The following is a 27,875-nucleotide window of genomic DNA, read 5'->3' on the forward strand; positions in this document are numbered from 1 at the left end:
CCACTGGTCCCTTCTCTCCAGGATGAAAAGGAGCCATTGTTGAGCACCCTTTGGGTTCGGCCAGCCAACCAATTACAAATCCATGTAACAGTTACCTTGTCTAGCCCACATTTTACAAGCTTGTTTGCAAGAATGTCATGGGAAACCTTTTCAAAGGCCTTACTGAAATCAAGATATATTATATCCACAGCATTCCCTTCATCTACCAAGCTAGTAATTTTATCAAAGAAAGAGATAAGATTTGTCTGGCATGACTTCTTTCTCTGAAACCCATGTTGACTTTTTGTGATTATGGAATTGCCTTCTAATGTTCACAGACTCTCTGTTTAATGATCTGCTCTAGAATCTTTCCTGGTATTGATGTCAGACTAAGTGGACAATAATTGTTGGGATCCTCTTTTTTCCCCTTTTTGAAGATGGGGACAACGTTTGCCCTCCTCCAGTCTGCCGGGACTTCTCCTGTTCTCCAGTTCTCAAAGATTATTGCCAATGGCTCCGATATTACATTTGCCAGTTGTTTTTTTAATATTCTTGGATGTGTTTCATCTGGTCCTGGAGACTTCTACTCATTTAGATTAACAAGGTATTCCTGTACTATTTCTTTGCTTATTCTGTGCTGAAATTTCCCTATTCTGTCCTCTGCTCCATTATCCAACATGGGCGGTTTGCAGACTGCCCTTTTGGGGCGGCCTGTTCCCGCCCCTTTCCCCGCCAGCTTGGGGCCTCAGCTGCCACAGTGGCAGCCTCTGAGGCCCCGATCCACCGCTTTCCAGGCCGCTGGGAAGCGGCAATAGGCTGCTTCCCCACAGCCTGGAAAGTGGTGTCCTTGGGGCTTCATGCTCCAAGGACACCCGAAGGTGGTGGGGACAAACAGAAAGGGGCCACTTGGCCCCTTTCTGTTTTGCGTTGCTGGTGCAGCCATCTAAACCTGGAAGGAGCTCCGAAACGGAGCTCTTTCCAGCACCGTGGAAAGGGCGCCCCAGGCGCCCTCACGCGGTGCCAAGATGTCACTTCCGCACTGCCCCATTTGGTGGTGCAGTCGTGACGTCACAATGGCGGCGCCCATGTAGAATGGGCGCCACCATTTTGTACATGCTTGGCACATACTAAGGTTAGGGCATCCGGAAGGGACGCCCTTTCCTAACCCTAGTATGTGCCAAGCACGTACTTTTGGTGTGTGTAGAACGCGCCATACTCAGCTTAAGCATTCTCAACAGTGAAAATGCAGTGGAAAAGAGCTGATAAGGCTGTGTCCCTCAATGCCTTTTCAACACTCCACCATCACAACTAATGTGGATATATCCAGGTCACTTCCTCTGCCTTTTGTTGTTGTTGTGTGCCTTCAGGTCCTTTCTGACTTCTGACAAACCTACGGCAAACCGATCACAGGTTTTTCTTGGCACGATTTGCTCAGAGGGGGCACGCCTTTTCCTTCCTCTGAGTTTAGGAGATTGTGATTTGCTCAAGATCACTGTACCACATTGGGTCTCTGCCTTTTATGGTTGCCCACCCATAAAAGAGGAGCCAATGTGATGTACTAGTTTGAGTGTGGGACTATGACTCTGGAGACCAGAGTTTGAATCCTGGCTCTACCATAAGAACCCAGTGTTTGACTTTGGGCGAGTCACATCTCTCAGTCTCAGAGGAAAGCAAGGGCAAAGGCAACCCCCCCCCCTTTTGAAGAAACCTGCCAAGAAAACCCCATTAGAGGTTTACCTTAGGGTCACCTTAAACTGGAAATGACTTGAAGGCACACAGCAACAAAGTTATGCATAGCTAGAGTGGCTGTTGTGCGCCTTCAAGTTGGTTTTGACTTTTGGCAACCCAAAGGCGAAACTATAACATGGTTTTCTTGGCAAATTTCTTCAGATGGGTTTTGCCCTTGCCATCCTCTGAGGCTGAGAGAATGTGACTTGCCCAAGGTCACTCAGTGGGTTTAAATCCCGGTTTCCAGATCCTAGTCCAATGCTCAAACCACTATACCTAACTTCGATTTAATAATAATAATAATAATATTTATTTATTTATACCCCGCTCTTCAGCCAAGGCTATCAGAGCGGCAATTTAGGTGTAAGACCATCCCAGACTAGCGTGGCAATGAAATTACCACCTAAATCCTAGTTACATGCTGTGGTGTCATTAGGGATGTGTGTGTGAGGGGAGCGATGACCGCTCCAGGGGACACTGTAAGGGTGGGCGGTGACACCACTGCTGCTCAAACATCTCTCTTTGGTCAGAAAGCAGCTGTGGCTGAAGAGACGGTGTGAGTGGGATGGGGCTTATGAAGAGGAGAAAGGAGAGCTTTAGGAAAGCTAAAGGGGGCGAGCGCGAGCAACTCTCCGGCCACGTGACACACGCTCTGTCTTACACTAAGCCCCGCCCCCCGCACGTGACCAAGAGGAGACGGGAAGGATCTCGCGAGCGAGCGCGTAGGTACGTAGGCACGCACTCGCGCGCGCGCCCCCGTTCGTCGCCCATCTTCTGCTCTTTTTTGCTACGGGCCGGAAGTGACGTTTTCGGCCGCTAGGTTGCTGCGCAGTTCTAAGGAGAAGAGAGAGAGGGAGAGAGAGAGAGAGAGAGCGAGGGAGGGACGACGAGGACGACGACGTCTTGCTCTTGTGTGGCTCTTGTTGCGGAAGCTCCTGCTGCCTCCCGCCTCAGGCCCTGAAAGCGACAGCCGGGCCAAGGTGGTCGCCGCCGCCGCTGTTGCTGCGACGACGACAAGGAGGAGGAAGAGGAGCAGCCGCAGTTCGGTGAGGGGAGCGGGGCTTCTTCTGGGGCCTTTCCGCGCCTTGCTGGGCCTCGGCGCTAGGAGCCAGCCCCGTTGCGGTGGTGCGCCAGGCCCCGGCTAGGGATGCTTGGCCGGAGCACCCAGCGGCTTCTCGGAGGCATCTGAGGGCGCCGCCGGTACTTTGCGGCCGCGCTTGGCTGCCTCCCTGCCTTCGCTCGCGGTCCCTTGGTTGGTCGGCGTCGCGTTGAGGGTCGGGGGCGGAAATAGGCTAGAATATATACATATATAACCCCACAACACAAATATACACACACACACACACACAAATATACATATATATGTATACACACATGTATACATACACACAGATATATACATGCATATATCTATATATGTATATAGACACACACATGTATACACACACACACACGCACACATATATATATATATACATGCATGCATACATCTGTATACACACTTGTCCTCCATATTCCCAAGGGTTAGTGGCACAAGACCCCCGTGAATATGGAAAAACCGCAAATAACAAAAACACTGTTTTTACCTGAGAGGACACCTCTCTCGGCATCTCTAGGTCCTCCAGGGCAACTCTGCAGTCAATTAAAGTTAAAGCAGTCTTAAACTGGATTATTTCTGCAGTGTGGATGCAGCTCCATAGGTTTTCTTGTTCAACATGAATATTAAACATTGCTTAAAGGCAGGAAACTATATTAATACACATAATATGTCTGGCCCTAAACTAGACTTCAGACACAACAACAAACTACAGTTCCCAGAACTCCATAGCATTTAGCCATGGCAGCTAAAGTGAGGTCAGATTATCTCTGCAGTATGGATGCAGCTGTACAAGACTTAAATTTGGAGCAGTTGCCTGGGAGAGTTGCAACCGTTACTGTCGCGGCTGGTCTTTAAAGGCTAAATTGCACAGAAGGCGAGAGAGCTGTGGATGGCTTTCCAGATATTAATGCTGCAGTCCTGTGGTCCTTAATCTGGGAGTAATAAATCACTTACAAGTAAATGCTTATAGTCAGGCTGCGAGAATATAATTCTCTGCCCAAGGATGCACTTAATTTGGTGAGATATTGGTCCAAAACACACTGCAGAAATAATCCAGTTTGAGGCCACTTTAATTGCCCCGGCTGAATGCTAGGCAATTCTGGGAACTGTAGTTTTGTGAGACATTTAGCCTTCTCTGTCAGAGAGCTCTGGTGCCGCAATAACCTACAATTCCCAGGATTCCCTAGCACTGAGCCATAGCAGTTAAAGCGGTCTCAACCTGGATTATTTCTGTACTGTGTTTTGGACCAATATCTCATCAAATTAAGTGCATCTCCTGCAAGCATGTAGGGCTGTGCTGTACATCACTTCATCTTGCATGCATACACACACACATACACACACCCCACACACTGCAATGTTGAGTGTATATTTGGAACAGTTAACCTGAAATGCAAGTGCATTTGTTTTACCTACTGACTCTGCATTATCTTTCTCCAAAAATGCATGTGTATATATGATTTGCTTAAAGCGAATCCAGTTTGACCACGCTTCAACTGTTGCAGCTCCATCCTATGGAATCCTGAGATTTGTAGTTTGTTGGGGCACCAGAGTGCTTTTATGAGGAAGTCTAAATGCCTTAGAAGATTACAAATCCCAGAATTCCATAGCATTGAGCCATGGCAGTTAAAGTGATGTCAAACTGGATTATTTCTGCAGTGCAGACAGCCCACAGGTTTTCTTATTCAGCATGAATGTTGAACATTTCTTAAAGGCTGGAACCTCTGTGAATACGCTTAACATGTCTTGCCATAAACTAACTTTTATTCAGAATTCACATGTTAAGCAAGGTTTTTGGTGGATAACATCAGTTGTCAGCATTACATAATTTTACATCATATATACAAATGTTCCTGTAATTATATGTGTGTTTGTTTTCTGCAGTTTTATTTTTTCTTTCATGGGTCATCTCTGAGTGAATATAGAGCATAGGCATTTTATGATGATTTGCAGTAGATTACTTAGCATTTGTATAAACTACTGTTAAATTACTACATTATGAAGTGATAAATCTAAAACATTAGGTTGTGTAGATCTGAAAGCTGCTTTAACAATTAATGTTAGTTTTTTGTGGGTTTTTTGGGCTGTGTGGCCATGTTCTAGAAGAGTTTAATCCTGGCATTTCGCCAGCATCTGTGGCTGGCATCTTCAGAAACAAACTCTTCTAGAACATGGCCACACAGCCCAAAAAACCCACAAAAAACTATGGATGCCGGCCATGAAAGCCTTCGACTTCACAATTAATTTTAGCATTACTCTCCATATTTAAAATAGTCAGGGACAGAGAGGTCATTGCCACATGGATACTACCATAATTGTAATCTGTCTCTGAGGTGGAAAGGTAGAAACTCTTAAAGTCTTTATGGATAGAAGACGACATCCAGATAACTCCAAAATGCCCTCGTACTAAGGTTCAAAACACACTGCAAAAATAATCCAGTTTGAGACCGTTTTAACTGCCCTGGCTCAGTGCTAGGGAATCCTGGGAATTGTAATCTATTGGGCACCAGAGCTCTTTGACGGAAAAGGGTAGATGTCTCATAAAACTAGAGTTCCCAGAATTCCCTAGCATTGAGCCAGGTCAGTTAAAGCAGTCTCAAACTGGATTATTTTTGCAGTGTGTTTTGGACCTAAGACAGACAATTGAACCTGGCTTTTCAGAAGCCGTGCATGTCTAGGCATTATTTATACATTACTTTAATAAAGCAAATGTCTTAAAAGTCTTGCTTTTTGCTGCTGTATCCTTCTTCTGTTATTCAGTTTCTGTTGAGAGAGCAAAATGCTGTTGTTTGCTAGGACAGTTTCCTTTCCACTTACTACACGGTGATTTTTCTTGTTCACAGTTCTCTGACTATCTGCATGCAGTTCCAATGAAATGTGAAGGCAGGGAAATCCAGAAAAATTCTAAGATTCCCCACCCCTCAGGATGCTTTCTAGCACGTCCAATAGAAAAATTGGAGACTTCGAGGAGCAATTAAAAAAACATATGAAATACAGTCACCTTTCCTTTCTCGCGGACTTGAGATCCGCACTCTTGAATATTCACGGAGGGGCAACCTCTGTTGTTCTCAATGGGGCATGCCCCATGGCAGGCACCTTTTGTGCACTTGTGGGCATGCGCCCCATTCAAGCCTATGGGGTTTGAATATCTGTGAGTCTCCACGAAAACAGATAACCAACTGTACATTCTCTAGGAATTAGTGGTACACTCCTTAAGACAAGGGTTTCTTTTACTTTATCAAAATATTCTGCTAGCACTTAGTATTGTGACTGTATGAAACTATTTCTGTCAAAATGATACACTTTATTTTGGTTATTACAGTACATTATTTGTGAGTTCAGCTTTAAAAAAAGATTCTTATTGCACTTCCCAGATGGCAAAACCAGAACTGCATGTGCCTAGCTTTCAATAGCGTGAAACAGTTGGCAACAAATGAGTATATTTGCAACTTAATTCTCTAAAAGAAAGATATTAAATATACAGAATGGTGCTTTCTTCTGGGTAATCATAGGTAGGATTCCTTTCTGTAATTTGCCTTGGGAAATTTTTAATCTAAAAGGCAACATATGAAAAATCAAAATTTATTTTGTGAACTTGCTAAATAGTCCAGTACACTTAATTTTAAATTTAATTTATGAATTATATCTTTAATGTGAAAGCAGCAACATAATGTTACGATTAAGAAGATATTTCAGTTTCCTTAAAAAAAATCGTGAAAAATTGTTCTCTTTCCACCCTTGACTTCAACATTTCTGGAAATGTTTTGTCTAGTTCTAGAATATTGTCTTTTTTAGTTTTATGACCCATAGGCTAATCATCCTGACCTCTGTGGTGGTGTATCATCATGGTAACCTTTCTCATCTTGCAATGAGATTTAATACCACCACTACAACCTGTCTTAGCAGGGCGTCCTCTTCTTAATTCAAAGAAAAATGCACAATCTTTACATTTTAACATCTGATCTGCTATAAATATATAGTCAAATACATTTTATTCTTTAAATGGACAGCTTATATTTTATGAAACAGGAGGAAGCTATTTAAATATAATCACAATGTAAGATGTTGTTAGTAGCACCCAACTAATTTGACTAGACTTTCTGTCTGCTCAAATATAATATTGTAGAGAAGTCTGTAATTGTAAGTGTCATAAAAGTTCCAGGCTCATAAAACAACAGCACTTCAAGTAGTGTTTTCTGAGGAATACATGTAGTTCACCCTTCGGGCTGAAAGGAGTCTCACTTTAAAAAATACCAAAATTACATGCACATACTTTGTATCCATCAAACAGCTTAATCTCAGCTGTGTTTGCACAGTTGCTATTAATACTGTGAAATAAATCTGGAAGATTTTTATGCGGAAAGTGTTAGTACCCAAAATAACTGTTATACACTTGAGGTTTTCTGATCTTGTATGGCAGATTTCAGTGTTGAGGGACATCACCTCAGATATTGACCTAGGTATAAAATGTTCATTTCCCCCCTTCCATCTCATATATGAGGATACAACACTTTTAGGCAATTCTATGAGCTATTAACACTCACTTTTTGCATCAAAATCATTTTAGCTTTTTAAGTAATGCAGTATTACCAGTAATTTATTATGTAAGAACATTGTTTTTTGTTACTGTTTCTTTTATACCCAGCTTCAAACACAGGCAATTAAAATTCGTTCTGTTGACTTTAGTTAAGAAGCTAAATGCCATATAATGGCTGCAGTCCAGAAGAATTAAAATTATTTTAACCCCTTCTTAAACAGATTCAGCTCTGAAGGTTGTTGAAGTTAAAAAACAGGATGATTTTGATGCACATATTTTTGTATTACAGACTCAAATTGATATATTTTAAAATTGTTTTTATATCACTGCTTGTGATATAAAAGCTTTGTAATAGAGACTTTAATCCTATAATTATTTATTCTAGAATAATGACATTGGCTTCTTGAGTTTCAAGTTAAGTCATTCTATAGTGCCTGTAGTAGGGTAGGTAATCCAAGGGTAATTCTTTGTTGCAGTGTTTGAAAAAGCTTTGAAACCCATTTATTCAGAGTGCCTTTTAATTTAATTGTGTTTAATTTAATTGGTGTATTAATTAATCAGACCACTTGCTTTATTGGTGTGATTCTGGAATTTTTATCCTGGATTAATTGCATTTTATGCAGGAATTCAGAATATTTGGCCTCCACATGTTTTATTATTTTTTATTTTTATTTTGGGTAAACACATTTTAAAAGAGGTAAAGAAAAGGCCAAAACGAAACAAAGTTTGTTCACAATGGGATCATTGAAGATCAAACAATAATAAATTAAGAAAAAAATTATTAAGCAGTCTATATGTCAAAATAGTAGTCAAATAGAAAAGGCTATTATAGAATGAACAGACAGAGAATCATAGAGTTTTAAGGGGTCCCTGCTCCTTGCAAAGTCTCCAGCTAGAGTATTACTAGCAGGAGATATCCAGCCTGTTTTAAAGATGTCCAGAGAAGAAGATCCCATCACTTCTCTAAGTAATAGAGTCCATTGCCAAAGCATTCTTACTGTCAAGAAGTTATTTCTCATGTTGAATTGAAATCTGCTCTCCTGTAATTTAAACCCATTAGACCCAATCCTGTCCTCTGGGACAGCAGAAAACAAGCCTGCATCCAGCTCTCCATGGCAGCCCGTGCTGTATTTTAAAAAATGCAGTCATGTCACCTCTTAATATTCTCTTCACCAGGCCAAACATGTCCAGCTCCTGCATCCTTTCCTCATATATTTTATTCTTCATACCTCATATCAACCATGTTGACCTCTGAACTAACTCCAGCATGTCTGTACCATTTTTAAAATGTGGCTCCTGCAACTGAATGCAGTACTCCTGATGAAGTCTCACAGTGAAGACTATGGTGGGATTATTATGTCCCTTGACTTGGAAACCGTGGTTTTATTAATGCAGGCTAAAATACCAGTAGTATTTGCCTTCATCGCTGCGGCATCACACTGCTATATTGTCTTCAAGTAATGACCAACAGATATTAGTAGAACAGGGGCATCTTCAGACTGTTGAGTAAGAGATGGTCATTGAGTGATAAATGGATAATTTGCATTTGTCCAAGCTTGAAGTGTAAGTCACTTCCCACTTTTGCCTTTTGTATATATAATACTTAACATTTAATATAACTTTTATATCTCACAGGGAAACTGATGGATGATAAACTTAAATAAAATTGAAGGTGGATGGGCAGGTATCAGAATGGTGCGAAATCCCACTATTATTTTCTGAGGAAAAAGTAATTGCTTGCTGACAGGGAAAAAGCTGAAGTAGATTGAGGATCCTCTGATTTCATAACAGATGCAGAATGGAAAATAAAAGAAGAATTCTAGAATCAGCAATTGATCATCATTGTGTGTGCCTTGAAGTCATTTCTGACTTATGGCAACCCTAAGGTGAACCTGTCATGGGGTTTGGCAAGATTTGTTCAGATAGGATTTGCCTTTGCTTTCATCTGATGTTGAGAACATATGACTTGCCCAAGGTCACCCAATGGGTTTCCATGGCTGAATCGGGATTCAAACACTGGTCTCCAGAGTCATAGTCCAGTGTTCAAACCACTGTAGCCCAACATTTTTCTTTTAATGCAATGACTATCCTGTTGTAGAATGCTATTATCATGCCTCTAGGTAACTTGATGTTTTAAATTACCTCATGCATTAGTAGCTTTCTACTGCCTCACTCTTAGTCTCTACTTGAAAACTGATATTTCAGTAATTAATGAATAATATTGTCATAGCTAACTGGTTCAGCTACATAGACAGTTTCATTTTGAATTAAATGAAGACACTAGTATTTCTTAAAACACTTCTGTAGATTGCTGATTCTTTACAGCTAGCATGTGAATTGATAGCTGAAAAACTCCAGATCTCATTCTTAAGAAATGCCTTGTGTACCTGTTAATGAACTTTTCTGCCAGTCAACCTCACAAAACAGAGCAACAATAGGTAATGCCAGTTAGTGCTTCGCATCAGATGGTTGGGTAGGCAATTTTAGATTTGTGCAAAGACTGCAGGATGGTGTAATGTATGGATAAATCCTTTTCTCTGAAGTAAGACTGTGAACAACTCTTTCAGAAAGTAGTGTCAAAGGAAGCTCCTGGTTAGTGTCACCCATATCCAGGGTCTTGGTGTAGATTGCTTTAGGCTGTAATGTCAAACATGTTCTTATTGTTTACCTGGTATAATTTAAGGGCTGCTCTGAGAAATGTTTCATTTTAGGAGAGCCAGTGTGGTGTAGTGTTTTGAGTGTTAAGACTGTGACTGGAGACCAGGGTTCAAATCTCAGCTGAGCCATGTAAACACATTGGGTGACCTTGGGTAAGTCACACTCTCTCAGCCTTAGAGGATGGCAAAAGCTACCCCCCCCTTGAAGAAACTTGCCAAGAAAACCCCAAGGTTGTCATAAGGCGGAAACAAAGACACACAACAACTATTCTGACACTTTGGTTGTTCACAAATTGATGCAACTGACATAAAGAATTTCTTCAAAGAAAGCCTTCAAGTTTATATCAGTTTGAGCTGAGAATACTGAAGTTGTCAGGACCTACTCGTGGGCAGTTAAGCAACAGATAAAATAAGAATTCCTACTCTTTCTCATGTTACCTCAACATTGATTTTGCTACTGTTCTTATTCAAAATAAATTACTTTTCTCCTACAGTTATTGAAATCATGAATCCTGTTTATAGTCCTGGTTCTTCTGGGGTTCCCTATGCAAATGCCAAAGGAATTGGTTATCCAGGTATGTAACAGAATCTTTTATATGTCATACATTCTTTTATACATTTTTAAAATCTATTTCTTTATAACATTTTCCCTGGAGAGACCTTGGTTGGTTTTACACAATAGTAGATGTTTATCTGTTACAATATATGCATCTGGCTGGCACCCACACTGGATCATTGCTTCCTAATGCATGTTTAATACAAACAGTGAAATAGATGTGTAATGATTTTGTGTTACTATGAATGATATATATGACTTTATTTTTAATGCATACCATGTGAAATACAATATAATGATGTTTTTCAAACAATGTCTACAACTGCAGTTCTGTACACATTTAGTCTAGATGTAACTTTCTTCGAATTCAGTAAGACTTTTGAGTAGACTTGTATAGGATTGCTCTGTCTATTGTATGATAGAGTTTTTCAATAGCTTTTGCCTGACTAAAGGAATTTTTATCACTGTATAGTTAATTTGAAAGCACATCGTATAGATGGCCATGGTTAGTTGGGACAACATTTGATATCTGAATTTTGCTAAAATGTTTACGTCTGATGTGTAATCATTGCCCCCACCATAAGATACTAGCATCTTTTTAAAAAAAAAATGATTAAAGATTTCTATCTCGAGGTCTCTTCAGTTTCTGATCTTTTAAAGTGTAGTTTTAGTAATATAAATTATTCTGACAACCATGGCCTGATGAATTTGATTGTCTGCTATAAGCATAGCTGTTTTGTGCCCTGCACTGTTGGAACTTCCAGTCTAACAACTTTACGTAATAACACTGAGAAGAAATACAGTGGTCTATGATCTCTGCTGCAGCCATTAACATCTCTATGTCAGCAAGTGTGCTGAGTAGTATGCAGAATGTAATAACGTTATATTCACTGCCAAAAAGGATTGCAGTCTGAAGTCTTATCACATCTATCAGAGATTTTATTATGACACAGATAACTTACATTATTTACATAAATATTAAGCTGAATTGGAAAACAGTATTTACAAATACAGCAGTAATACTAGTGGTAATTCTTAAAGTAACTTTCTTCTCAGCTGGATTCCCAATGGGTTATGCAGCTGCTGCTCCTGCCTATTCTCCTAACATGTATCCTGCTGCAAATCCTACATTCCAAACAGGTATGTATTCAGAAGTGTTGTAGATGTCTATCACATTGAAGCTTTGAAACAGATGTTTCAGACAAACTTTTCTGAGTGCAGTGAGTTAAGATGCAAAGAAATGGAGAATCAACCTGTTCAGTATTGCAGGTCCCCCTATGTCTCAAAATACTGTATGAAGCACAGGCATATTATAGGTATAGCTTTTCCCAACAACATTGCAAGCACTTACAAGTAGTATTACACGTTTCACATTTGTTTGTCATGCAGTCTGGAGAAGCAGCAGAACCTGTGAGAGCAAAACATGACAAGTTCTCAAAGGGACAGCTAGCTTCCATTGATTCCTGTTTTAAGCCCTGGTTGGAGCATGTCCTTCCCTTTTCTCAGCATGTTGAATTCATGCCTCTTGAAAGCCATGAGGATGCAATGAGTAGATATACTGCTCGAGCATACGTGCACTCCAGCATATGCTGGAAGTCCACGCCGGAAAGACGCCTCGCCATGTCTGGAAACTGTAATGGCGCGCACGCTGCCACATGCACAAGCCCCATTGTTTTCAATGGGGCTCGAGCATATGTGTAATTCCCCTTACCTGGGGGGGGGGTCCAGAACGGATCCCCTGCATAAGGGAAGAGCCCACTGTAATGTCTGAAGTAGAGTTCTAATGGGTCCTCTGTAGAGAGCAGGGATTCTCTGCATCTACATACGCTCTATGTTTGGGAGCTCCGTGCAACCATGCTTTTTCTTAAATTGCATGAGCTCTCTCATGTGTTTGTCATGTGCCATGTCCTTCTAGCCCCACACCATGTCAGGTAGTTAGAGCAGGGATATGGCAGAAAAAGGAGGAGTTGGGGGGATTCTATGTGTGTGTAGTATGATGTTGACACTTTTGTGTGTTCATTTGGTACAATTGGGTGAAATTTGCATTCAAAAATGAAGAGACTCAGTAGTGGAATATGGGCATTGCATTTTCTCTACCCTGGGTTAGATTCTTCCATCCTGCTGTAGTGAACTTGATATTCTTGATGAGTGTTTGTATTCTGAGTTCTACCAAACAGTTCTTGAGAAGAGTTGGAGGAAGACAAACATTATCATTTGACCTTTATCTTTCTTCTATCTACCTCTTTTACCTTCCCTGGTTGTTAAATAATGTATGAGGGACATCTTTCATCAAAGTTGATTTTTGTGCACAGAACAGGAATACATAGGAAGAAATTGATAACCTTTCCCTCAGTTTTTTATATACTGTATACTGTAAGTTGTGTTTTCCTTTGCTTGAGCTCCTCGTGGATTCCAGCTGGTTATTGGTCTATGTTGGAATCCTCACTAATTCCTATGGAGATCTGTTTACTCAGCAGGTCCTTACATGGATTTCATGCGGTTTTCTTAGGCAAAGAATACTCAGAGGTAGTTTTGCCATTTCCTTCTTCTGAAATACAGCCTATATCACCTCATATTGTTGGGCTAAATTTATGGTAGTATTGTCTACTGTTGTAGTTTGGAGTTAAGTTAGGGCAAGGAGTTTTAATAGCAGTTATCCACTTGGCATACAGTTTTCTGTGGTTAAACTAAATCAATAGATTGTATAATGTCTCTAATCCAATGTTGTTGTTGTTAACTACCCTTGGGCTGATCTCGACCCATGGCAACCCTGTTGATTTGACTAATTCTGATTCAACAAAAATCAAGATGCTCCAAGCTAAATTGTATTGAAACAAATTTGTGAATTGTGGTGATCATAATTCTGTGCTAAACACTCCAAAGTAGACAACAAAACCAAAATTTTAAAAAATTCAAGCACAGCAAATTTCTCAACATTTAAAATTTCACTTCACAGTAGTAGTGACTCAGAATTTCTCACTCAAACAGTATTCAAAGACATTTTGGTGCCTTTTCATTATTTTGTTTGTGTGTGTGGGAGGGGGGATTTTAGCTTGTATTTCCATTGTAGTCTATTTAGCATTTTGGATCCTAAATGCTGAGTATTGCCCTAACTACTCTTGATAACTTTACCACCTTTTAATATTTGATTATATTTATTGTTATTTTACTCAGATTTAAATGGCAGATTTCCTTTGTGTTCTATTTATTTAATAGGTAGCATAAAGGCTTATGATACTGCTTGTTAAAAAGAATGATAGAGAATGTATGAATTAGAAATAATAAAGTCGTGTGGACTATGGAAATGTAGTCCACATACATAAAATTTAACTGAAGTAACTCAATAGAAATCTTACAGTAAAATCCTTATATTTATATAGGTTATACCCCAGGCACACCATATAAAGTCTCCTGCTCACCAACTAGTGGTGCAGTGCCTCCCTATTCATCATCACCCAACCCCTACCAAACTGCAGTGTATCCTGTTCGAAGTGCCTATCCACAGCAGAACCCATATGCACAGGTAACATGTATACATTTGTTCAATTATTTTTACAGCAGATGGAGTGGCCTTAGATATTTCCTTTAGTGTTTTCTACAGGAAATATCTAAGGCCACTCCAAGAAGTGGCGGTTTTTGACTGTAGCAATATGGGAGAACTGTGGAGTATCCACTAGTGGGAGTGGCAAGGTTTATGAACAGTAAACTGGGATTCTCTGCAGTTCTGAATTGTTGTTGCATGTGAAAAGGTGTGTTTTTGTTTTCTGTTTTTATGTAATCTATTAGTTGAATACACTTGTGGGGATATATGATTATTATTTTTTTAGCTTGATTATTCTTGGGTAGAATGTGCATTTGTGATTGGTATGTTAAATATGGCTTCTATGTATTATGCATTCATGGATATTTGTAATGCAATTAGTGACAAGTAACAAAATTATTTCCTAATTCTCTCTTGGCTGTCATGTTACTGTAAACCTCTTGAGCTTTCTTTCCCTTTCTTTTGGTGTTTTATGCCTCAAGTAAGTTTTTTTTTTTAAAATGAGGTTACGTATTTCAGAAAGAAAGCTTCTTCAAAAATATTTCATAAACATTTTTAAATTCTAAAAATGGTCTTAGTCTACATGGCCTGAATTCACATGGAGCAGTAGCATTACTGAAATTAAGCAGGCAGCTTGAAACATTGTTTATGATGATGTTTGTGGAAGAAAGGTGGCTTATAAAAGTAAATAAAAATGATATATACAATAAGGTCTGTTTTTTTAAAAAAATCAAGTTGGATAAAATTGCTTGCCAACATTTCTTGCCTCTTGTCTTTCTTCAGCGCAAAGCTCCCTTTTTCAGTCTATCCCAGTTTACATCTCCAGGCTGGACTCTTGCCTTTCATCAGTATCACAGAGCTTTCCCATTTCGTTGTAACTAATTTCTCAGACCTAATTGGCACTGAGGTGGTATACCTATACCTGGAATTTACCACTCAGATGGGAGCTCAGGATTTTGGGACTCCTCCACAGAAAGAATCTCTTCACATAAGAAGATGATAGTTAAAGAAAAGCCTAGTCTGGAATCCTGGAATTTTTTGTGCAGATTTTTCAGTAATAAGTATACAGGCACCAATCTGCCACACCTAGTCCTAGGTTTACTATTGTACTGAGTGCTGTGGAATGACTGGATATAATCTGTAATAAATTTGAGAAGCTAACTATATTCATGTACTTGCATTCTCACAAACTGTTGTTGCGGGGAGAGTACAGACTCATATCATGAGCTTACTTAAGGGGAGTTTATTAATACTAATATGTTACCTCCAGAACAGAAGCTTGGAATATACTGCACCTTGGATAATTAGCTTCCTCCTAAGACAAAAATAAATGCAGTTGCAATCAACAACACAGAATAACTTCGCCTTGCATGCAGAATAAGAGTAGGAAAGATAACTGTTGTACTAAACTAGTGCAGAATTTCAAATTTGGGGGGGGATCTCAGTTAAAAAAGCAGCTGTGCTTTTTGTAAAAGTAAACAGGAGGCTTGACAATATTGGGAATTCAATTACCATATATACTCATGTATAAGTCGACCTCATGTATAAGTCGAGGACAGTTTTGGGGGCCAAAATAATGAATTTTGATAACACCTGTGGATAAGTCGAGGATCAAACACTGGAGCATGTTACAAAAGATCAAAAGGGGAAAACAAAGCACCACTTCCCTCCATCTCCCTCTCTGGACCCCTCTCCCAAAGGGTCACAATCTTGGCATGGAAAATGGGGAAACAAAGCTCAGCACATGCACACACACACATTCTCTCTCTCTCCCTCCTCCCTTTACCACCAAGATTCATGGCTTGCAAAACAGGGTACAAACCTCTCTCTTTCTTCCCTCCACCCCCAGGATTTCCAAGGCTCATAGCTTGCAAAAAGGGGTACAAACCTCTGTGTTTCTCTCTTCCCTCCACCTCCAGGATTTCCAAGGTTTATGGCTTGCAAAACAGGGTACAAGCCTCTCTCTCTGTATTTCTCTCTCTCTCTCTTCCCTTCACCCCTAGGATTTCCAAGGCTCATGGCTTGCAAAAAGGGGTACAAACCTCTGTGTCTCTCTCTTCCCTCCACCTCCAGGATTTCCAAGGCTTATGGCTTGCAAAACAGGGTACAAGCCTCAGCATACACACTCTCTCTCTCCCTTTCCTCGCCAGCTGTTTGTTAGCTCTGGCTACAAAAGAAGGCTGAGGGATAAGGCACACAAAGATAGTGCAGGGAGACTCAAACAGGGAAGGAAACTCTCTCGCTCCCTTGTCTCAGCAGCTATTTGTTAGTTCTGGCTATGAAGGAAGACAGAGGGATAACACACACACACACACAGAGGAGAGCATGTGGGGATTCAAAAAGGGAGGCAATCTCTCTCCCCCTGCCCCCGGTCTCTCTTGTGTCATCAGCTGTTTGTTAACTCGGGCTGTGAGGAAAGGCTGAAGGATAAGACATACAGAGAGAGAGAGAGCAAGAGAGAGAGAGGAAAGCGCACCAGGATTCAAACAGGGAGCTGTTTAAAGATCTCTGGCTGTGAAGGAAGGGTGGGCACTTCTTTTAGGAACTTTATAAGCAGTATTAAATTATTGTCCCGTATATAAGTTGACCCATGATTTTGGAGCCATAAATTTCTCGACTTATAGTTGAGTATATACGGTAATAATTAAGAAATTATGTATTACTTTCTTTTTGAAGCACTTAGCTTTCATGGGAGAGGCCAAAATCTAGCCTCTCTTTAAAAAAAAGAAGGGATGTTGTCTTTTTGCTTTCATTTTTCCTGTTTACATCTCTGAATAAAGTCATTTCCCCTAAACGTGTGCCCTTTCAACATGGATAAAGGATGGTGAAAAGATTATAGTAAAGCAATTCTTTTTTCCTACAGCAAGGCACTTACTACACACAGCCTTTATATGCAGCACCACCCCACGTAATTCATCACACTACAGTTGTGCAGCCTAATGGAATGCCAGCAACAATGTATCCAGCGCCAATTCCACCCCCCAGAGGAAATGGTGTCACTATGGGAATGGTGGCTGGGACCACAATGGCAATGTCAGCAGGTACCTTGATGTTTCTTGTATGTTTTCATAGGATAACATCACTATTGTGCTTTTCAGTCTGGCCAACACAATGCAATATGTAAATTCACAGGCAACGTACCATAATTGGGTATTTTGCACTTGAACATTGAGACATGATTCTTGGCTAATATGACTGATATTAATTTTTTTTGTCTGTCAAACCCCTCTTTAAAATACAGATCATTCTACAGCCCTGAGGTCTTGCATGCTTATTTCATGATAACATGATTTGTAAGGAATGTGCTGTTCATTCACATCCGTGGACAACAAACCTAGAATGTGATATTGGAACATTTGTTTATTTATTAAGATATTTGTGTCCCATCCTATCTGTAAAGAGCTCATGGTTTTTGATCATTCATGCTCTGAGCATTGACCCACTTTTAGTGCCATTCATTAAGAATGAACTGCTTTTGTAAAGCAGAAAAATAAATTGTTGGAGAGCTCCTGAGAGGCTGTAAAAGTATCGAGGAAATCTATCCTATTTAGTTCATATATTGGCCATGTATAAATTCACTAGATAGTTTTAAACCATAAATCTGCCTAAATCTTAACTGTTATTCTCACCTATGGTAAATTCAGTGGAATTTACATAAGTTTTTATTTACCTAGTTCCATTATTTTAATGGGTTTACTATAGCTAAGACTAACAGTTGGATTTAGGACTTTGTCTTAGCCCCCAAATTAGCTATGTGATTGTTAGAACTGCCTCATTTGTATAAAGTGTTGAGGAATGGAGGGGATCTATGCTTAAAATTTGCAAAACTATGTTACTTCAAATTCTACCGAAGACGTTCTGATGGCTATACTCATTTCTAAATTACATCTGTATAGAGACAAGTACATTTATGCAGTTTGATAACGCAAATACATTTTTCCTCTTCCCTAGGCACCTTGTTGACAACACATTCCCCGACTCCTGTAGCCCCACATCCAGTTACAATGCCCACTTACCGGGCCCCAGGAACTCCAACCTATAGCTACGTGCCCCCACAGTGGTGATTACCATGCAGTGTAAGTATTAGTTTATCTTTAATAATCATAGCAGCTTCTTCACTGGATATCTGTCAGAAATAACAGGATGCACTAACTTTTTCTGGGGAATCTTGACAGGAGGTGCTTTAGAATGTAAATAGAAGCTCATGATCTTATTTCCTAAATGTTGCTTGTTTCTGGAGAGGATGTATCCATGCACAACTATTTTCCAGGTTGAGTTTGAACATAGCGCCGCCCCCCCCCCCCCCCAATTTTATAAACAGAAAATGGTTAGTATACTCTGTTGTTGCGGTGTGCCTTCAAGTTGTTTACAGCAAGCCTAAGGCAACTTTATCACAGTTTTCTTGGCAACATTTGTTCAGAAGGGGTTTGCCTTTGCCTCCTCTGAAATTATTATACTTTGTATATTTTAACATGTAGCAAGCTTCAGTTACATCCTTAAAAGACCTTTCTGTCCCTCTTGCAATTTAGACCACTAGAATTTACGGCACAGTAATCTTGAATTCAACGTTACAACTGGAAATAATGTAGTTCTGTTAAGAAATCGCTTTGCCTAATGTCTGCCTTTTCTCTTAACCTGTCCCAACAGGAGATAGTATACAAAAATCTAGTAGACATATCCTATATCCACTTCTGTAAAATGTCCTAAGTATCTTTTAAATTAAAAGATTTAAATTTAAATTAAATTAAAATCAACTTAAGATGAGGCGTTGACCACTGATATCCTTTCTTTTTTTATTAAGTTATTGTGATGGAAAATTTCATATTTTAATTGTAAATAAAAGTCATACAGAAGACAGCTTACATATAAAAAGGAGATAAACATAGCAGTTTGTGGGAGACAACTGATCATCAGGGAATGTATATTCAACTCCCCAAAGAATCTACTGAAGAAAACTGTTTATGCTGCTACTCACATCTCACTACAGGAAATTCCAGGTGATTCTCTGTACCCTTCTAACCAAAGATTGTCTTCTCTTGTGATTAGTCATCATCTCTCAAATGATGGAGGTACATGGAGCAGAGGTAAGCTGAGTGGTCAGGCAGGTTCATATGGTGCATAAGATGCCTTGACTTCAGACTATTGAAGTTCAGTATTCTGACTTGGCTCTGGACTAGACACTGGAGAGGATGATACAATACTGAAGTGATATTCCCATAAGTCCCTGTTAGAACTTCCTGTGCACCATCCTGGAGCAGCTGTAGTTTCAGAATATTTCAAAAGTCAGTTTTATGTCCAGTATATTGGAGTAAGCAATCCTGGAATTTACTAGAACATAATAGACTAGCCAGATCGCTCCTATTCAGGGGAGGGTGCAGCTTAAACATGTAAAAACAACCCTTTTTTTCTGTTACTGCAATCCTGGCACCCAAGTATAGTACTGCTTCCAACAGTGCCTCACACCACACATCTTATTCCTAGGTGGTAGGGCAACCCCATCCAGGGTTATTCTGCATCTGCACAGAGCATACTTGGGACTTTTTAGAGCTATTGGAAGTGTTTTGGCAGTAATCCCACCCACTCTCCAACTGCCTTCTCAGCTGACTTCCCACCTTAAACCCTCAGTTCCATGGATGCCAAAGCAGCAGCCCAGGATTGAAGGAGATGCAGGGCATGATGAGGGGAGGATGGGCGGGATTTGTGTGAATTCACAGATAACCACTCAAAGAACTACAGTTACATACAGGTAAGCAACCTGTCCTCCTCCTTCGTGGTCTCTGTGAATACACACAAATGGGTGACAAGCTTTGGTCGATGGAGGAGGAAGTGCCATACCACATAAGAAAGGCATATTGTTCCCAAATAGAATCACCACATGTGAATCTGAGTCCAAGGGCATGTGGATATAATAATGAGCAGTCTCGCTCATATGACAACTCTACATGAGTCAAGCTCCAAAATCCAATACCAAAATGTAGTGGAAACAGCCGACAGCGCAGGTAAAGAAGCATGCACAGTGGCAGAGAAATAGTCTTGCCTGCTAACCCGTATGTTGCACGGACTGTTGGTAAATATTGATGACAAAGATACTTTCTAGGTAATGGCCATCTCTACTGTGTAGATGAGTGAGAAAGGAATAACTCTGGAGGATAGCACCCGACAGTACCAGGACAAAGAGCAATAGCTGTAGCTATAGCATTTAAATTAATATACTGTTTAGCAATGAACTAAGTAGCTCGTAAATGGAATGGCAGGTGTAAAACTAAGGTCAAGGGAAGACCTCTGACATAGACAGCAGAGGACACAGGTTTGTTGGCAATGGGGATTTATGCCAAAAGCTATACAGCAGGTAGATGACATGAAAGCAGAAGAAGCTGACAATTGCAAGTGGTTATAGGATAGTAGGCAAATACCAAAACCAAGAAGGTATGGTATACAAATACTATCTGATCTAAAGAGATAAATGTACACCAATGTGAAGGGCAGTAGACTTGTAACAATGTGAGACTGTGCAAGTCATGACATTGGTAAACAGGAAAAGGGGGCTTACCAAGTCCTCAAAAAAATGAAAATGTGTCAATAAAGTGGGAAAAGGTGCAGTGATCTGATAAAGCCACTTGAAGCGAATATATGAAAGATTATGGCATCAACATACAGAACCTAGAAAGCTAAAGTAATCTAGGGCTAAGTGTCCTCTCGAACATAGAGTGTGAAATAAACAATCTGTGCTTGGCAATGAGATGGTTGACAACGTCCAAGGATATTTATACTAATCATTAACATCTCTATTTTGTACAGATGAAGCCTTCATTTATTCACACTTTCCATCATTCAGTTCAGGCATAAATTCAGACCATCAGTTAGGACAATATGAGAAAGAGAAATGGAATACTGATAACTCCTCATTCCAAATCCTAGGGTGTCCTCATGCAGTAGTTCCATATAAATATTAAATAATATGGGATGTGAGAGTCCTTCAGTACCATAGTAGGCAACAAGGGCAATAGCACCCTCTTCTGAAGGAAGATGCAGAGCTACCATAAAGTGGTGCCCTTAGTCCCTCTACTAGCAAGGCATTCCAAAAGGATATTGTGGTCAGTGGTATATAGAGTTCATAATGAGTACAGAAGTATTAACAGGTTTTTGCTCTTCCATCTTTTTCCTGGCAGAGTAGCTATTAAAGGCAGTATCTGTCCCAAACAAAACTTCTGTGAATCTGAATAATACATCAATGTGTATCTAGATAATAAATGTGAACTGAGCTTCTTACCACACTTTCAGTGGTTTATCAGAAATTGAAAACTGGAGACTGGCTAACATGGAATGAGCAACTTGAATGGGTCCCATATTCTGGCTCTAGAAAGCTAATGGAATACAGAGAGAGAGTGGTGGTGAAAGCCACTTCTGGTTTGGAATCAGTTTTTTTCTATGTGAAATGTTCTAGGAGTACTTGCAATCAATATGGAAGCTGAAGATTCCTAGAGGCTTCTACCATAGGCTGGCAAGCCCCTCCCCTCTGAAAAAAGGCAGTCCATTGAAGGGGGTTGGGGTTGATCTACAGCTCTATGACCACACTTCACTGAGCTTCTTGTGTTGTCTAAGAGCTGTTGCTTTTTAAGGGAGCAGCCTCATGTGTCATTCAAGGCTGCAGGGACTACCTGCTATACTTGACAACCACAATTCTCTTCTTTGTTCTTCTTCAACTAAACTGAAAAGGCATGGGTGATATGCATGCATATTGTTGGATCTCATTTCTCCAAACAAGCCTGATTTGTCCTCAGACTGCTAAAGCTTAATGTTGGTATCTGTCATGCACCTGGATAGACTTGGTAGATGCAGTCAGGCAATAGTTATTTCCAGTGATAAAAATGTCACTTTATATTGGGGAAATTGAGAATGAATGAAACACCCCACCCCCAAATTGATGGGTTCATCCTTGCACTATTAACACAAATCATTTTATCCATTTGTGAAGTTTGGTTGAATCATGGGTTCTCTGAGCTTCCTATTATGGTTTGGGTAAGTTTTGAAGATGAACTCCAGTTTAGGATTACAGAGACATACAGAAGAACAGAGCCATGCTTGCTGTGGAATGGCAACTGAAAAGCTGTTCTTGATGAGTCTGCAATATGGCATGCTTGTGTGTGGAGATAAACACAGTGACCTAAATTCTGTTGTTAGTCTTGACTAGAGTTAACCCATTACATCAATTGAATCTACCTACATATTGACTCATTCTTCAAGAATAGATTGAATGGATTTAGTTGAGACTAACCAACAGGATTGCAAGCCAGTATGTTGCATCAGAATGGAACCGTTTTTAAAATGAGGGATAGATCTTGATGTATTAAACTAGGCTGAGAGATAATTGTGATGCCTTCTTGCCTTCCTTTGAATGCAGGTTTGAAGATGGGAGATATGCAATCAAGTAACTGAGGTTTAAAAGTTGGTGCTGAAGCCCTCATGCCTCCAACCAGGACTTGTTTCTTCTGAATGCTCGCATCCCTTTGCTAAACACTAATTCCAGATCACTGAAGATTTCCAGTGCTGCATATCTTACATCTTGGAACTCCAACAGTTAGTCTTAAAGCAAATCCTGTTTTGTGGACCGTCTTGCAATTTTAGCTAATTATAATGATTAAAGGGAGTATAAATTTATTGATCATATCTAGTTGAATGCATGTCTAAAACTCACAAAGCTTGCTCATCTACATGCTGTGACTGATGCAAAAACTGTCATATGCAAAATCCAAAGGAGCCGAAAAGTATTTTACAATTAGTATCACTAATGCACTGTTGTAATGTATGCAGGGTCTTAAGGGGTAGAATTGTGACTGTGATTTTCCCCCCCTCATAGATATATTAGTAAATGCTCTAACCTTTTAAGGTTGGTGAAGGCACCGGTTAAAGGGGGCCCAGTTAATTGCTGTTTTCCTTACCTAGATCAGTGACTGGAAAATGAGTTTGTAGTTCTAAAGAAATACCTTACAGAGCATCAGTTTACCATACATACCTTTTCCATTATTTTGGATTCAGTGTTACATGGACATTCTTAAGGATAAGAATGAAATGTTGCAGGAAATGTGTGGTTATCAGCGGGAGTAAATAATATGCCTTGCTGTCTAAATCATCCAGGCATTCTTATTTCATTGGAATATATCTATATAATGGTCTGCCTCCTAGAAAAATCAGTTTTAGATGATGGATGTGTCCAGAGCAAATGTCCACACTGCCAGTAGTATCAAATTTCCTTTTCATTTCAGCTCCCCTCCATCTGCTGCAGATGTATTAATTCCGATCAGCCAACAAAATTGCAGTTCAGACCAGCTTGCTTTTTGTACAGTGTGCTAGTGTCAATATTTCAGAATCAATAGAAAGGAATTCAGTAGCATGTTCTAAGGAAAGTTTCCACATTTGATATATTAAAGGGAAACAAACCATTTAAACATTTTAATGGCTTGTTTTCGTTGCCACATAGATTATGAACAACAGATAGTAGGAGTCATTGGGATTTAAATGTTTTCCAAAAGAAAAAACAAGTAGGAGTAAATTAGAAAGTGATCAAGTACAGAGTGGTTAATTAGTAATAGTGGTTTTGCACCATCTTTGCTCTATGCTATTTACCGCCTCAGTTGCATGTGGAAAACAAGAGAATTAAGAAGAGAGAGACAGTATTCTGTTGCAGCAAATCACATCTGAACTCCTTGTTTACAGCTTTCAGTTTCTGTTGAAGTACCTTAGTCAGTGCTCTGGGGATATAGAGCTAGTGTCAGAATCAGTTTGCGTACCAAAATTATTATGGCTTTTTAAAGTTTTAGTGTCAGTGCTAAAAGCAATCAAGGGCTTTCTTCAGTTGGCATCCATTAGGAAAACAATAATGAGACATTATTTTCCCCAATACTTCCTGCCTGCAATAAATTGTGCAGCAAATGGTTATAAAATGTTCCCTCTTAAAAATTGATATTTGTATGTTAACTTACCGTCTTGGTAGAATATTCACAATCTTTTTTTTTCTTAAGTTGTGAGACTGAACATGCCTCTGTTTTACATTTTGGATAGTCAGGTTTTAAAAACAGATTTTGCAGCTACTTTGGTGTAACAATATGCTGCTTATATTGCTGCCATCCGCATGTTTTCCTGAGGCATGTGGCTTTGGCATCTCAAACCCCAGTAGAGATCAGAGCTTGATAACGTTTTTGTTTTTTTTACGATAGTCAGTCTTCATATTATTATTTTTTATTTTAAGGTATTTTTTACTTAAGGTTTGTTATAGAGTATCATTCTAAATACCCCCTTGATCGAGATGCCTTTAGCACAATAAAAATAAAAGTTTTAATCTTGAACACTTATTGCAACCTAGAATGTTCTACATACAAAGGACAAAACAGTTCCTACTGCTTACCATTTGAATCTTTTCTGCTTTGGATGAGTCTGCTTAGTTATTCTATTTGTGAAGTCTTGTTTGTAATTCTGGTTTGCAGAGTGCTCCACATAGTAGAGATCCCTCAGTATTGGACAGATGTCCAGTGTAGCAAGTTTTTAAAGTACATGATTTCTTGCTACATATAAAGTTGTGAGCTTTGAAACATGGCTGTTTTGGAAACATGCTGAAAACAAATGACAGCACTGCTGCCTCCAGTCTCTTTAACTTCAGTGCCCTGGATTTTTCAGCTAATGCAGCACTTTGTGAATGGTAAGGACAAGTTATAATTTATTCTCCTTGAGCTTCAGATTTCTAAATACTTCTTCCTCCTCTTTTGGACACAGTGATAATAACAACCTTTAGATGATCTCACCTGAGCACTTTTTTCTAAGTTGTGTTATGAGATTCGTCTGCAAGGGAGGAATAGTATTTCTTGCAAAAGTTACTGCACCTTCCATAAATTCTAATCTGTGGGTGAGTGGGAGGGAGAGGGCATTTTCCATGCCTTCAGTAGGAGTCAGTCAGGAAGTAACCAAAAGCACAGTGAAGAGAGGATGTATATAGCTTGGTATATTGTTGCAAATAATAAAAAGCATGACTATGAAACTGAAAATTTGTACTTCAACTGGGTTATTGGCAGCAGAGGGGTGTTATGAAATTCCTTCTTCAGCTGTCAGTCTTTTCCCTGTTTAGAATTCCTATGAGGGAGGGTTTATGTGGGTGGGTGTGGTAAAACCTCAAGATCTTAATATGCGGCTGCAGTGAAACTCCCTAGAAAGCTTTAAAAGGAGCTAATGCAGTATAGACAAGGCTCAAATCAAGCTGCTTTCAAATGAATGCAGCCTCAAAAATATGCTTAGAATTGAATTTTTAAAAGTTACAGCAATAACAGAAGACAGAAGATCTGGGCTTGATTTTACATGTTATGTTTTTTAATAATGTTGAAGGTATCATTTATGAGACATTGCCAAAGTAGATAACACAGTATTCTGGGTGTCTCTTTAAAACACTAGCAAAATAGTCACATTCTATGGAAATGTTATTTGCCCAAGAATCTGATAGGTGTAGTCAGGGGTATTTAGCATTAACCAGCTGACAGGAAACTATGTCTCCATTACTAATCCTGTCAAAAAATGTGTAACTAAAACTTTGATATTGAAGTACAAAAATACAAGTACTCTGGCAAGTTTATAAGAAGCCATGTAAAGTGTCTTGATGCTGTTGTGGAGTTAATATGAGGTGGTGGGAAATTCAGTTCAGCTGAATTACTGAATCTGAACATTCACTTTAAGAATACAAAATTTCTAATCTATCTAGATTAAGGTTTATGGTAAAATCTTTGTATAGGGATATTCCAGGTCAGCTAATCTTCAGAGGCATTTTCAGTGAATGCCAAACTGATTAAACAGATCTTTTTCCTGTTCTTAGGTAGTTCCTATGTATTTCTGATGCACGTGTTGCTTGAAAGTGGTCTTACGAGGCTAGTTTCATTTTGTTGTAATTAAGGAGATTATCATATGGGGTTAAGAAATGGGAGAAAAATGGAATGCTCCCATCATTATTGCACGATTGCATGAAGATTATCATGTGACAGCGCATTCATCCCATATTTATCGCGTTAATAACCTGTAATCATCCTGTAATATCTTATTAATGGTAAACTCCCGTGAATAGCTTATTACAGAATGATTACAGGTTATTGATGGGATAAGTATGGGTTGAGCGCGACATCATGTGATATTCTTCATGCAATCACACAATAATGATGGGAGCATTCCGTTTCTCTCCCATTTCTTATTCCCGTGTGATAATCTCCTAAAATGCAAGGGATCTTAGATGACACTTCTGTCCTAGGCATAGCTGAAAATTTCACATCCATTCATTATGGATGACATTATTAGACTAATACCCAATATTACATAGGTGCATCTAGGAGAAAAAAATCACTAGTAATCAGTAACTTCCTGATAATTGTAACATGCACATAACATTCTCTGTTGGATAATTTTATTAGCATGTGTCAAGAGAATGGAGACTGTCCCAGTATTAATCAAAATTTTAATCTTTTTATGTAAAGCACTAAACCTCAAATGCAGAGCTTGCTTTGTGGCCTTTTTTCATGTGCGCTTGAAGCTTCCTTGTAAACTGCCTTCCCTGTTGACTCAAATAGAGGGGGCAGTTCTTTGCAGAGGTTCCTTTCCAATGTGTAAAACACTCACTTTTGTTTGAAGAGAAGGTGGGACTTCATGCAGGCAAGGGAGCACCGTGTGTGCACTGAAACACCAGTGAAGAAGCTCTTGGTTCAGCTGCAGGTTTTCATTAGAACTGGAGCGATATAAGAAAGAAGCACATTTTTTGAATTAATTGTGTCTAAACTCTCTCAGCTCTTGAACTGTCTTTTCAAGATAGTGAAGGCATTTTACTGGCTGCTTACGGGATATTAAAATGCCAGACTTATATTGTGTGACATGAAGATATTTGAATATTCCAGCATCAGGAGATAACATAATCAAAATATTCTGAATAGTTGACTTCCAATTACCTGGCACCAGTATCTGTGTGACTTTTTCCAATCTGATGTGACTTTTGAGCACTTAGCAAGCAAACTGGGGAAGCTTCATGTAGCTTGCTGCTGTACAGACTTGTTTTTAGTAGAATGGATTTGTTAGTGGGATTTTATTGTAGTGCTATTATTGGCTGCCCTTGTGGGGTGAAAAGGGGGAGTGCATGCGACAGAGGTGCAAGAGGCCCCAGTAATAGTGTTTGTTATGAAATAGGCACAGGTTTCCTTTTTTTATAACTTTTTTTTAAAGACTGTCTTGAAGCAGTTGTATTGGTACTTTTCCCCAAGTTTAGGTCAGTGTTGTCTTCCAGAACAAGTTTAAAGCATCCCATCTGCATTGAACTTTTGCATCAACACATAGGAGTGGCAATTCCATTCTGAGCCAATTGTGTAAAATCCATTTTTATTTTTATGCAATCCAATGAGTAGACAAGCTCAGAGTTAAAATTCTTAAAAGCACGTTTATGTAACAGGAATTGTTATGTATTAATACTTCAGTTTTCAATAAAGATTGACTGTGTTGCTTATTGTGGATTTTCAGTCTTATTTTGTTAACAGTTAACACACTCAAGATCATTTTTACTGTTTCTGGCTTTGTTCAGCCAGCTTAAATACAGCTGGAAATCGTTCGTACCTGTTGGTCAGTTGGGCCAATCATAACTATTCATAATATACTACCATGGATTTCAGTTCATAACCACAGTGCATCAATGCAATTACTAGTTAGCTTGTGGAAGGAGGGGGGTTAAAACAGGAATTGTCTTTTGAATCTTTTGGCTATATACCACAAGT

General features: G+C 39.4%; 1 protein-coding gene across 1 annotated transcript; it reads left to right on the forward strand.

Annotated features, from left to right (window-relative positions):
* The first annotated feature begins 2,507 nt into the window (after nt 1-2,507).
* FAM168B (family with sequence similarity 168 member B) lies at nt 2,508-27,610 on the forward strand. Its single transcript, XM_089509560.1, has 7 exons — nt 2,508-2,753; nt 10,495-10,575; nt 11,613-11,696; nt 13,937-14,079; nt 16,961-17,138; nt 18,049-18,173; nt 22,499-27,610. The coding sequence occupies exons 2-6, from the start codon at nt 10,506-10,508 to the stop codon at nt 18,159-18,161; spliced, it is 588 nt and encodes a 195-aa protein (XP_089365686.1). The 5' UTR covers nt 2,508-2,753; nt 10,495-10,505; the 3' UTR covers nt 18,162-18,173; nt 22,499-27,610.
* The last annotated feature ends 265 nt before the right edge of the window (nt 27,611-27,875 follow it).

Source organism: Sceloporus occidentalis, unplaced genomic scaffold (genome assembly GCF_023333645.1).
Source record: "Sceloporus occidentalis isolate IW3139 unplaced genomic scaffold, rSceOcc1.0.p SCAF_2, whole genome shotgun sequence".
Classification (NCBI taxonomy): domain Eukaryota; kingdom Metazoa; phylum Chordata; class Lepidosauria; order Squamata; family Phrynosomatidae; genus Sceloporus; species Sceloporus occidentalis.